General features: G+C 32.2%; 1 protein-coding gene across 15 annotated transcripts in view; it reads left to right on the top strand.

The window, feature by feature from the left end:
- Window positions 1-13,296, top strand: part of RALGAPA1 (Ral GTPase activating protein catalytic subunit alpha 1) — a 236,104-nt gene that overhangs the window by 98,134 nt on the left and 124,674 nt on the right. For 10 of the 15 annotated variants that reach the window (XR_010022972.1, XR_010022968.1, XR_010022971.1 and 7 more), the window contains one exon: window positions 8,139-8,279. The exons of the other annotated variants lie outside the window; for them this stretch is intronic. Coding sequence is in view for 5 of the 10 variants with exons in the window: in XM_063091098.1 (XP_062947168.1) it covers window positions 8,139-8,279 (141 nt within the window). In the remaining 5 variants the exon portion in view is untranslated. The remainder of the gene's footprint in view (window positions 1-8,138; window positions 8,280-13,296) is intronic. 15 annotated transcript variants of the gene reach the window in all.

Below are 13,296 nucleotides of genomic sequence, written 5' to 3'. Positions count from 1 at the left end.
ATAACGTAGGTGTAAGTATAATGATTGACAGCAGTATAATAAGGGATGGGAGGAAGGAATTAGGAATACACTCTTGTAAATTACTTGCAATACCTGAGAAGTGGTATAGTGCTATTTGAAAAAAGACTTGGATTAGTTGTAAATTTATATTGCATACTGAGGGGTAAGCACTAAGAAAGATTTTTTTTAAAGTAATATAATTTATATGCTATGAGAGGAGGAAAAAAAGAATTATATGAAATGCACAATTAAAACCAGAGAAGGCAGAAAAGGGTGGAATATAAAAAAATAAAGAACAAGGGCAGTGAATAGAAAACAAAAGCAAATGTGGTATAATGTCAATATAGCTATATCAATAATCACTATAAACATCAGTGGTCTAAATACACCAATTAAGAGAGACTATCTTAATGGATAAAAAGAACAAGACTCAGCTATATGAGGGTACTTCAAAGAGATTGTGGAAAAATAGAATTAGAAGATAATATGAATCTTTCCATGAACTTTTTGAAGTACGTTTACATGTTGTCTACAAGAAATCCACTTAAAATATACAGATAAGTAGATTACGCACATAGATTAATTTTTTAAATCGAGAACGTTATACTATGATAACGTTAATCAAAAGAAAGTGGCAATAACCTTATTAATTTCAGACAAAGCAGACTTCAGAGCAAGGAAAATTATCAAGGATGAAGAGGGGCATTACATAAGAATACAGGTGGTCAGTTCCCCAAGAGGACATAACAATTCTTTATGTGTGCATGCCCAACAACAGAGCATCAAAATATGTTAGGCAAAAACTGATAAAACTGTCAGGAGAAGTAGATGAATCCGTTATTAAAGTTGGAGATGTAACACCTCTCTATCAGTAATTGTCAGATCCAGCAGGTAGAAAAATCAGTGAGGACATAGTTGAATTGAATAGCACCGTCGGTCAACTGGACCCAATTGACTTCTGTAGATTGCTTCATCTAACAGTAGCAGATTACGCGTTCTTTTCAAGTTCACATGGAATATCCACCAAGGGAAACCACATTCTGGGTCATAAGATATCCCTTAACAAATTCAAAGGAATAGAAACCATACAAAATATACTCTGACCCCTGGATTTAACTAGAAATCAATAACAGGTAGTTGGAGAACTCCAAAGTAATTGGAAATTAGCAGAAAAGAATCACACATGGGTCAAAGAGAAAATTTCAGGAGAAACTTTGGAGTATTTTTAACTAAATGAAAATGAAAATGCAACTTATCAAAATTTGTGGGATACAACAAAAGCAGTGCTTAGAGATAAATTTCTAGCATTGAAAGCATATACTACAAATGAAGAAAGATCTAGAATTAATAATCTAAGCTACCACGTTAGGAAACTAGATAAAAGAAAAAAAAGAGCAAGTTAAATCCAAAGTAAACAGAAGAAAAGAAATAATTAAAGCAGAAATCAGTAAAGTTGAAAACAGAAAATGACTAGAGAAAAATCAACAAAACTAAAAGCTGGTTCTTTGAAAAGATCAACAAAACTGATAAACTTCTAGCTAAGTTAACTAGGAAAAAAGAGAGAAGGTACCAACTATCAATATCAGAAATGAAAGGGGAGCCATTACTACTGATACCATAAACATTAAAAAGATAATAAAGGAATTTTATGAATAACTGTGACTGTAAGTTTGATAACCTAGATAGAATGGACCAATCTACCAAAACTCATGCGAGGAGAAATAAAATAGATAATCTTAATAGACATTATCTATTAATGTCTATTAATGAAATTGAGCCAATAACTGATAACCTTCCAAAACATGAAGCATCAGGCCCAGATGGGTTCACTGTGAATTCTACCAAACATATAAAGAAGAAATGAACAATTCTTTACAATTTCTCCCAGAAAGTAAAAGCAGCGGGAATACTTCCTAATTCTTTCTATGAGGCCAGAATTATCCTAATGCAATCCATCTCAACAGGCAAAAGAAGAAAAACCATATGATCACATCAGTACATGCAAAAAAAGCATTTGTCAAAATCCAACATCCATTCAAGATAAAAACTCTAAGTAAACGTAACAATAGAGAACTTCCTCAACTTGATAAATCTGTAAAAAACCTCTTTCACATCATGCTTAATGGTGAGAAACTAGATTCTTTTCTGCTAACATCAGCAACAAGGCAAGGATGTTCACTCTCACTATTCCTATTTAGTGTCCTTAATGCAGTAAGATAAAATAAAAGGTGTACAGATTGGGAAGGAATAAATGAACTATCTTTGTAAATGACAAGATTATTTATGTAGAGAATCTGAAAAAAAAGTCCAAGAACTAATAAGCAATTATAGCAAGGTTGCAGGATACTGGATTAATATACAGAAGTCATTTGCTTCCTAAATATCAGCAATGACCAATTGAAATTTGAAATTAAAAGCACAGCATCATTTACACTAGCACCAAAGATCTCCAGAACAATTAGATATAAATACAATATGTAGAAGATCTATATGAGGAAAACTTCTGATGAAAAAAAAAATCAAAGACAAACTAAATAAATGGAGAGATGTTCTGTGTACATGGATTAAAAAACTCAATATTAGTGAGATATCAGTTCTTCCCAACTTGATCTATAGATTCAACACCATGCCAAATTTTTATTCTATTTTGTGGATATCAACAAATTGATGCTAAAGTTTATGTAGAAAGACAGAAGACCCAGAATAGTCAACACATATTGAAGAAGAATGAATTTAGAAGAGTGACAGAACCTGACTTCCGAACATAACTGTAAAGGTACAGTAATCAAGTCAGGGTTGTATGGGTAAGAGAAAAGACAAATGGATCAATAGAACAAAATAGAGATTCCAGAAATAGACCCACATAACTAGAGTCCACTGATATTTGACAAAAGAACAAAGGCTATTCAATGGCAAAAGGAGGGTCTTTTCAACAGATGGTGCTGCAACAACTGGACATCCACATTTAAAAAAAAAAAAAAAAATCTAGACACAGTCCTTACACCTTTCACAAAAAATCAGCTCAAAGTGTATCACAGACCTAAATGTAAAACACCAAAGTATAAAACACCAGGGAGATAACATAGAAGAAAGCCTAGGACACCTTGGGTTTGGCAATAGTTTTAAGATACACCAAAAATACAATCCATGAAAGAAAAAAATTGCTGAGTTGGACTTAATTAAAATGAAAAACTTCTGCTTTGCAAAAGGCAAAGATTAAGAGAATGAAAGGAAAAGCCACAGACTGGGAGAAGACCTCTGCAAAACACTTATCTGATAAAGGACTGGTTCCTAAATATACAAAAAATTCTTAAAACTCAACAAGAAGAAAACAATACCATTGAAAAGTGAGCAAAAGATCTGAACAGACACCTCACCACAGAATATATATAGGTGGCAAATAAGAATATGAAAAGATGCGCAACATTATGTCATTAGGGAATTGCATATTAAATTGAGATACTGCCACACACCTACTAGAATGGCTAAAATTCAAAACACTGACACCACCAAATAATGGCAAGGATATGTAGCAAGAGGAACTCTCATTGGTCACTTTGGAAGACATGTAGTTTTTTTCGAAACAAAACGTACTCTTATCATAGGATCTGGCCACAGCTCTCCTTGGTATTTACCTAGATGAATTGAAAATATGTTCTCAAAAACATCTGAACATAATTTATAGCAGCTTTATTCATAATTGCCAAGATGTCCTTCATTAGGTAAATGGACAAACTGTGGTACATCTACACAATGGAATATTATTCAGTGATAAAAAGAAATGAGCTATCAGTCTGTGAAAAAATATGAAGGAACACTGAATGGATATTGCTGAGTAAAAGAAACTAATTGAAATGGCTATATACTTTATGATTCTAACTATATGACATTCTGGAAAGGGCAAAACTATGGAAACAGTAAAAAGATCACTGGTTGCCAGGGGCTAGGGGTGGGGGTAGGGGTGAGGAAGGATGAGTAAGTGGAGCATGGAGAATATTTAGAGGCATGAACTATTCTGTATGATACTGTAATGATGTATATGTGTCATTACACATTTGTCAAGACCCATAAGATGTACAAAAGAAAGAGTGATCCTCTATTGTAATAAAACTGTGGGCTTTAGTTAACGGTACTGTATCAACATTTGTTCAGTAATTGTAGCAAATATACCATGCCATTCAAGCTGTGTATAATCAGGGAAACTGGTGGGGAGGGGTAAAGGGTATGTGGGAACTCTGTGTTCTTGCCACTTAATTTTTCTGTAAACCTTAAACTGCTTTTACAAAAATGTGTATTCTTTTAAAAATGTACATATTCTTTTGGAACAGAAACTAGTTTAAACATTTGAAATAATCACAGATTTACCTGTGATAATTTTAGTTTTTAAAGTTTGTATATTGTCCAACTCTTAATTATTTTATGACTTGTATTCGGAGAAATAAATCATATTAGTAATATTTCTGACTTTAATTTATATTTCTCTTTTATGCAGTATTCCCTTTAGTAATAAACCTGGTTCCTTTCTTGTTAAAATTGTGATATTCTTTCCCATGACTTTGAATTACCCAATAGAATGATAGAATGTGTGACTTTTTCAGACTAACCTAAACAGCTTTGTTTATACTAGTGACCTTATAATTCATGCGATGCTAGTATTTAGTGTATGTTAACATTTGTAAAGTAGTAATTTTGTCATATAATATCCAGACTTATTTTACTGGTTGCTTTTTAGAATTTTCAGATAGAAATTGTAAGAGGATTTAACAATTATTTTTTATTTAATAAGGGCAACTTGCCTGTATTTAAAAAGTATTTAACATGACAGTCCTTTTATCCCCGAATACTCAGTATAGATTTATTAACAGAAATTCTGTTATTAATATTTAACTTAATTTAAGAATTTAATTTTTAAAATTTGTTTGGAGAGCATATCTAAGGTTTTGTGTGGGCCCACAAATATTAAAAGAGGTTGCATTGAATATAGGAGTTATTTAAGAACATATTCATGAGAAGCAATGTAACTTGTTTGCAGTTATGATTTAGGAACTGGAATCCAACTTTTGGAGCAAATATATCACTGCTTTTGTTTTCAGATTTTTTGCTTAGTTTATTATAATAATGGGCCTAAATTTTAGGACTTCAAAAGTTATTTTTGCCAATAGATAGGAATGTATACATAAAGTGAATTGTACTTCCTTACAAGTAGGGAGAAGTGTGTGTAATATTTTGGAAAAGAGAAAATGCCAGAGTTGCCTTCCTCATGTTTGTTTTGTATATTTATGTGCTTTTAGTAATCTGTCATATTTGCTGTCCATGAATTTCTTATGCTGTATGGGAACTCTGAAGTGAAGTCTACAGTTTTTGAATAGTCTGTATGGCCCAAGGTGAATTTATGTGGAGCTCATTTATTTTTCTTTTTTGTTTGTTTTGTTTTATTTTTTTGAGAGGAGCAAAGATAGGAATCCTTCAAGAATTGGCATGCTCATGAGTTTGAAAATCTGTTTTTACGCTCTGATGGTATATTTTCCATGCTGCCCTTTTATGTACATAAAGTGTATTACAGATTTAAGGTCAACAATACATGTGACTTAGGAATGTATGCATTAATAAAAGAATGTCAGTAGCTATACAGAGATTTTTGACCTAAGAGTTTAGATTAGTAAATCCCAAAATATCTCAGTATTCATTGCCTTAGCTAATTAATTGTAAATAATTTTCTATGGTGAATATTGCACAACTGTGAGGCACTTGATGGACTTCCAGGTATGCGTTAAGATCCACAGTTTTGTAACAAAAGGAGGAGTACATTTTTGAAGAATTCATTCCAGATCATAACACAAACTTATGGCATTGCAAATACAGAAAAAGTTCCAAGGGAAATGCTTAAGGTGTTCCTTCAGATAGGTTGTAGGAAAAAAGGAGCAGAAGAAATTGTGATCTACAAGAAATTATCCCCAACGAAAAAAAAAATTAAAAATTTATAATTTAAGTGGAATCTAAAACTTGATTTAATTCAGTTTTTTAAAAAATATCTTTAAAAGTCATATGCAATTAGAACTATAGAAGGTATTTTACCTTCTGTGTAAGTGGTACGTTAAGTTTTGCCTGTGTATTTTGTCTTTGCTCTAACAACTTTTAAAGAGTTATTATCTTGAAGTCAACATAACTTTTATTTCAGATTGGGTTATAAAATTGTTGGTCACTTTTGTAAGAACCAGCAGCTAGTAGGAAAACTCATATAGGGCCAGATCCTAGCATTTTGTATATGAGTTCAATTTTAAGATACACTTGTCTTTAATGTATAACATGGCAAGCCACACACTGAAGGCAAATTGTTGCCGTTATCTTAACATATTCCAACCTTTCACATTTTGCTGCACAAATTTACCTATAAACTACTCTTAAAGAATTCTTCATTTTGCCAATATTCATAAAATTTTTTGGAAAATTCATGATTATCTTTTTCCAGTTATAAACCATGAAATACATTTAGTTTTTGGTTCACTTAGTTTTCATTTTCTTCTCTATATATCTTCACAGTCTGAAACATGTTTTGTTTTTTTTTAAATGATTGTGTTGGATTCCTGCCCAAATATAGATGTTCAGTAAAGATTTATTGAGTAGATATGTACCTGGCACTAGGGATTCAAAGATAAGAGGGATATGGTTCTTAGATTTGAAAAGTTGGGGAGGCTGACATAAAAACATACAGTCCACTAAAAATAGATTGTAAGCTTTACAAAATCAGGAATTCTTGTTTGTTTTTGTTTATTACTATGTTGCCAGTAAGTTAAATAGTTGTACAGGAGAATCAGAAAGCTTCTTAGACGAAATGATATTTCAAGTATAAAGGAGTTTGTCAGGAAGAAAAGGAGATCAAGGACATTAGCAACACGCAAAGCCATGATGTTATGATGAAAGAGCATGAAATTTTTAAGGAACAGTATAAAATTCTGTGTATCAGCAGCATGGGAGGATAGTAGAAGGTGATGAAACTTCAGTGAGTGGTAGACTATCCAGGTTCTAAGGCCTTGTGTGACTGGGTAAGGAGTTAAGGTTTCAGGGAACCAAGTGTTTCCAGTAGTCATGAAAACCCAGGATTTTGAATTGATTTTAATACTCAAAATTTTTTTCCCAACATCACTATTACATTAGATATTATGCAGTATTGTTTGTCTTGTATTCGTACATAACAATATATACAAGTATAACTTCATTTAATAAAGAATCTCTAAATTAAAAGTTAAACTCAAGGAAGTATAAACTTGATTAATTTATTTCTAAGTGAGCTAAAATTTGTCTTTAATTTTGTGCACTTTCAAATGCAACTACGAATGCAATTTTTTAAAAGTAGTCCTGTTTAAAGTTTTTTATCTTTAAAACATAAACTTTTAAGTTTTTATGTTAATGATTTGAATAAGCACAAAACTGTTTATTTTTCTCAAGAACCTGATTTCTTATGCTGATTACAAATTCTGTTTTCATTAAAGTTTCTACTTAAAAATTTTAAATTATACTATTGCAGTTTACTCTAAATAAGAGATACTGATTTGATTAAGTATTCTCCTACCAGAACAAACGCTAACCATATATTTAAATCCTTCTGATTATGAATTACATAAAATTTCTAAGAAAGCCCTGTGAGTGACTTGGAAACTTTATTTGGGGAAGAGTATGAAAGTAGGAATAATTTGTTTTAGAATTCAGCTTCATTAAGAATGGCTCTAAATTGCCTAGAGAAATGCCCAAATATGGTACCAAAATTTTCTTTGAACTAATAATATTGAGTTCTTTTCAATGTTTCCTTTCAATGAATTTCTCAATCATTGGTTTTGAGAACATAGTGCTAATTAAAGTGTTTGCTGTTTTTTAATGCTTTTCCATTGTAATTGCTAATTATAAAAAAAAGAATTTTCCTGCTTTACACCAAAAAATTTACATTCAAAATGTTGTGTGTGTTCTCTGAATTCTTTTCTTACAGCTTGCCAGTATTTGCCGTGCTGAAATGTTTTAATTTAAAATTTTCTTCCTTTGTATCTTTTAGTTTTCTCTGTTGCTGCTTTTTCTGTGACACAAGGCTTTCATTATAGTCACTCTTCTTTTTTCCTTCCCCACTTCTTTCTTTTCCTTTTTTAAAGCCATGAGAAGCCGATCCATTGGTGAATGTGCTCTGCCATCGGCCTATATACGCAGTGCTAAAAGTGCTCCTGTTCTGATCCATACTTCCAAACCCTTCTTGCCTGATATTGTTCTCACTCCCCTTTCTGATGAGCTTTCAGGTAGTGCCACCTCTGCTAATTTCTGCACCACCTTTTCACTTTTTAATTCTCTGCTTTCAAATTTTGCTTAATCAAATAAACTCTTCAAAGTTAATTTCTTTGGAGGGGGGTGTGGGAAACTGGGAAAGTGATTGGAAATCAGCATTTTGAGTTATTTGAACTCTAATGCTATACTTGCAGTTCATTCTGGAAGTGCTAAGTTTAGTGCTGTGCCAATGTCCAATGTTTTTGGTTGTAAATGGCCAATTTTTTGCTTATGTTTGATATTTTTCTTCCTTTCAGGTGGTTAAAAGAAGTAGTAATGTCTATTTATATCATAGATGTCTCACAAGAGATGACTGAAGATAATCAGAGCCTTGACTTTTAATTTCCCATTGTTTTGACTAATGATATGGTAAATCTTAAATAATTTATTCTCCATCATCTATAGTAATGGAACTAAGTAACAGCAATCAATAATTGGGAAAAGTACATTATCTAAAAATTTTTGGAATAAATCTTTATATCAGATATAATAGTATGTAGGAGTCTAAAGACTCATTTTCAAACTATTCTGTGAAGCTGTGATTTCCAGAGAGCTTTGAAACCTGCTCAGCTTTCCAATTCTGACTCAAGTCCTTGATCCCCAGTACTGGGATGATCTGTTTTTTATTAAGGTTTAATTAAAGTAAAATGTATAGATCTTGGATTCAGTCCAATAAGTTTTGAAAATTGTACATACCCCTTTAACTGTCATCCCAAACAAAGTATAGAATGTTTCCATTACCATAAAAGTTCACTAGTGACTCTTTTGAGTAAGTAATCACCCACTCCCACACTATACAATAATCACTTTTTGATTTCCATCACCATAGGTTAGTTTTATCTTTAAAAAAAAAAAAAAGTAGGGGCTGGACAGTTAGCTTTGTTGGTTAGGGTACAGTGTTTATAACACCAAGGTCAAAAGATTGTTTGGAGGCCGGCCCGTGGCTCACTCGGTAGAGTGCGGTGCTGATAACACCAAAGCCACGGGTTCGGATCCTATATAGGGATGGCCGGTTTGCTCACTGGCTGAGCGTGGTGCTGACAACACCAAGCCAAGGGTTGAGATCCCCTTACCGGTCATCTTTATATAGGATTTAAAAAAAAAAAAAAAAAAGTTTGTTTGGAACCCTGTACTGGCCAGGTGCCAAAAAATTTTTGTTTTTCTTTGTATGAATAAAATCATACAGTGTCTTATCTTTAAGACAGAAGCAAACTTGTGGGTACAGTTACTGTGGGAAATGTGCTAAATGTGCTAGCTCAAAGAAACTTACTTGTACATTCCTGGGTACTTTCCTGTGACTTAGGAATGCTTCTCTGACATTGGCCATTTTTGCTGGGTTGCTTTTTTTTTTGAAAACCTATCTCCCTACCCCGTCAGTTTCTAATGGACTGTAGGCTTATGTGAGGGAAGGTACATTTTTATTTATAATAATGATATGGCAGGTGAAGTCCCTTCCACTATCCCTAATCCCATTAAGATCAGAGATTTCTTCCAAAACAACGTGGGTAACATAATTGAGAGTTGTGTATATGTAGATACAGAGGCATATCTACATATGTCTTGTGTTTGGTATTCTTTGGAAATATTGTAGGTGAAAAACCTTAGTATTTGCTGCTCTCCAAATGAAAAAATAAAATATTGAATTGTTGGATGTTATATGTTTTCTAGTTTAGGATACCTTGACTGGGAAACAGTTACTTCAGAATATTCTTTATGATGTTTTTGAGAGGTGTTCACGTATTTTTAGACTGTAATACAATTAATTAGAAATAGTTAATAATGAAATTGGTAGTTGATTTTGCAGTTAATTCATGACAATAATAAAATAGAAAATTTGGGCTCAATCTAAACTTGGATGCTCAATAAGTATTTGATCTATGAATGAATATATTTTACACCAGTAAAATTAGACAACCTGAATATTTTAAGCTATCAGTGCAAAAAAGTGGTAGATTAGAAAATATGTAGGTGGACTAATATAAATTTTAATAGATGGGAGAAAATGGCATGTATTTTTGTTACATACAGTATTTAGCTACCAGTGAAGAATTAGGCCATTTTGTCTCTTTAGTGCTTCATTGAAACACTGTACTTTCCTAGGTAAGTAGCACAGATTTTGGTTACTTACATCAAATTACAATTTAGGTACTTAAATTGGCAAACAAAACAATGTTTCTCTTCTTATAACCAAATTAGATACAGCTAAAAGAAACTCCCAGTTTGTTGTAAATTTCTCTTAGATATATTTTTTGCTTCAAGCTTTTTAAAAAATATATATTTAAAGCATTTCATGCAAACCATTTTGACATGTCTTAAAAAATTTAAATGAGTTTTGGCTGCTAATTCTTCAAAGTTTGATTGGATCAGATATTCTACTACTCTCTTGAAAAACTGTCAGAAAGATTTATTTTTTCTCAGAATCTTAAGTACTTTACAAAATTTCTTGTCTGTACCTTAAATAATACTCTGGCAAATAACTGTTAAGTGCTCAAATATTTTTAAAAAGCTAAAATAAACAAAGATAAGGTTATTTCCTTTGAATTGTTTTAAAGTAGTGCCTTAGCCAGATGAGAGAAGTTCCTGTTTTAGAATTCTTGCTTTGCCATAAATACATAATTCAAAAAAATTACCTTTTTTTGTGATTTAAACATTTATGAAGAATGTTTAAAATAAATTTTTTAAATGACAGTTTTATTTGTTGTTTTCCCTACTTGTGGTAAAATGCCTTCAGTGATAAATTTAAAGATTTAGATAATGTTGAGACATCAGTCACTAAAACAAAAGAATCTTTATATCTGATTATCAAAACAATAAATATTTATTTTAGAAAGCATGGATTATATGGGAAAGTATATGAAAAAGTATGATAATCTTCCAAAACCAATGCTAATTTATTGATAAAATCCTTTTACTGCCAGTTTTTTCTGCATGTGTACATATAAAATATAAAAATTAGAGTTAGTTATTTTGAATTAAAAATTATTTTATTCTTAGCACTTAATAGAGGCAGGGAGCTTATTTCAAAACAGCAGCAAAACCTCTCCTTTCCTGAGAACTGAGTTGTGAATGAAGTCAGCATTTTATAAGCTGATGTATAAATTTATTGTACTTTGCAGGAGCTGTAAATAGGTGTATAGAGGAAAATGTTAAGATCCATAGTGTATATCAATGTATTAAAGGCCTTCAGAAGTCCTGTTAAAAACACAAAAACAAAACTGTTTAATCCAATATTTCTCAAGCTTATTTAAGTATAGAGCACCTTTCCAGATACACATACTGATATCATGTAGCATTCAGAATCCAGAGAGAAATTTGGAAAACATAGAACTAACCTCATAATTTAAAAAATTAGTAGTATGAAAATTGTACAGAATTTTTCTTATACCAGTTTACATTGTAGAAATCTGAATTATTGGATTAGTTATTGCCCTTGTGGTTCTTGGAGGCAAACAGAAGGCCTGGAGTTTGCCTCTTTAAGTGTTAGGTACATTGAGAGAGAGAGTGGGAGGTGGGGACAGGGAAGAGAGTGAAAGGAGTTATATAAGTAGAGATTTATAAAAATAGTGCTAAATTAAAAAATGAAAATCTCCAAAGTATTAGATTCTCAACCAAAGTATTTAATTGCTTATGTTTTTTCCAAGGTTTGGGTAAATTTTACTTTAGTTGATATACAGAGAGAATTAATAAGGTTAGTGAACTGTATAAAGGAAAAAATAAATGTTTTTCATGGTTTTATATCTCTCCCTCATGTGAGAAGGCTTAAATGAAGTCATAATAAAATATTTCCTGGGTGTATCTCCAGTATCAGTAGTTGAGGTTTCTGTACCTACTTCTCCAAAACAAAAACAAAAAAACAACCCAGCAACAACAGCAACAAAAAAACGCACAATGAAACTGCACATAGGCAATCACTCTAGCTTTTGGTTAGAAGTAGAATTTGTCAGAAAAGTATCTGATGCTCTCGAATAATTTTGAGGGTAAAAGGAAATTCCTTTTAATTCCTTTTTTATTTAGTATACTGAACTCTTTAAGAATGGATCATCAGGTTTGAAGTAGCCTATTTTGTCCAGTCCTTTTTCTTCTCCAGTATGCTTAGTTAGATGTCCATTCTACCTACATTGTTGTGAAAGTGATGCTATATTATAGCTTTATATACAGCTATGTGCTAAACTAGTTGAATAGCTGAATATCCTTAACGTGTTTTTCTTAAGCTGTGGGGATCAGTTCAAGGATATCGACACTATGTCAGTGACACTGTTTCTTAACATCAGATTCACTATAACAGTTGAAAACTATATTTTTTCAGGCCCTTGCCTCAGATTTTGATACAATATGCTGGGGGTTGCCCGCACATCTAACATCATTTTTTACAACTCTGCTAATTCTGGTGTCTGGGTAAGCATACTCTCCCTGGCCTCTCCTCCATTGGCCATTGAGAATTACAGCACTTAGATATGTAATTTTACACATTCGGTAGCCCAGCCTAGCAGTCTTTATTTTCCTGATAAATGGATTAGAGAGAAGCCAGAAATCTTAATCATCATTCTTAAGTAAATTAGTTTTTACTGCCAAAAACAATGCCTTAATGAAAAAAGGGATATAAAAGAAAATAAGCGTGGTGGGCAACTGACTTTGTGTATACTTCTGCAACTGTTTCTTATTTATTATTTTCTAATCAGGTACTATGGTTTTGTCACCCTGAAATTAAACTTACAGACCCACTTTCTTTCAACCAGTTCTCAAAACTGGTGATTTGTTTGCCATTTTTGTTGCTGTTAGACTCTAGTCTGGGCCACATCTTGTAGGCTGCTAATGTTTGGGGGCTGATTTCTTTTGATTAACATAACAATGCTTTATTATTTAATTGAGCTCTGTAGAGCAAAATATTTTGATATTTGTTCTTCTGTATTCTGACTATCGGGAGAAAGAAGATGACCCTATCTTATTCCTAAATTCTGCCTTATCAGGAGAATTTTCCATGTCTAATCAAAC

The sequence above is a fragment of the Cynocephalus volans genome, chromosome 3 (genome assembly GCF_027409185.1).
Source record: "Cynocephalus volans isolate mCynVol1 chromosome 3, mCynVol1.pri, whole genome shotgun sequence".
NCBI classification, from domain to species: Eukaryota; Metazoa; Chordata; class Mammalia; order Dermoptera; family Cynocephalidae; genus Cynocephalus; species Cynocephalus volans.
This window is presented reverse-complemented; position numbering and strand designations above follow the sequence as displayed.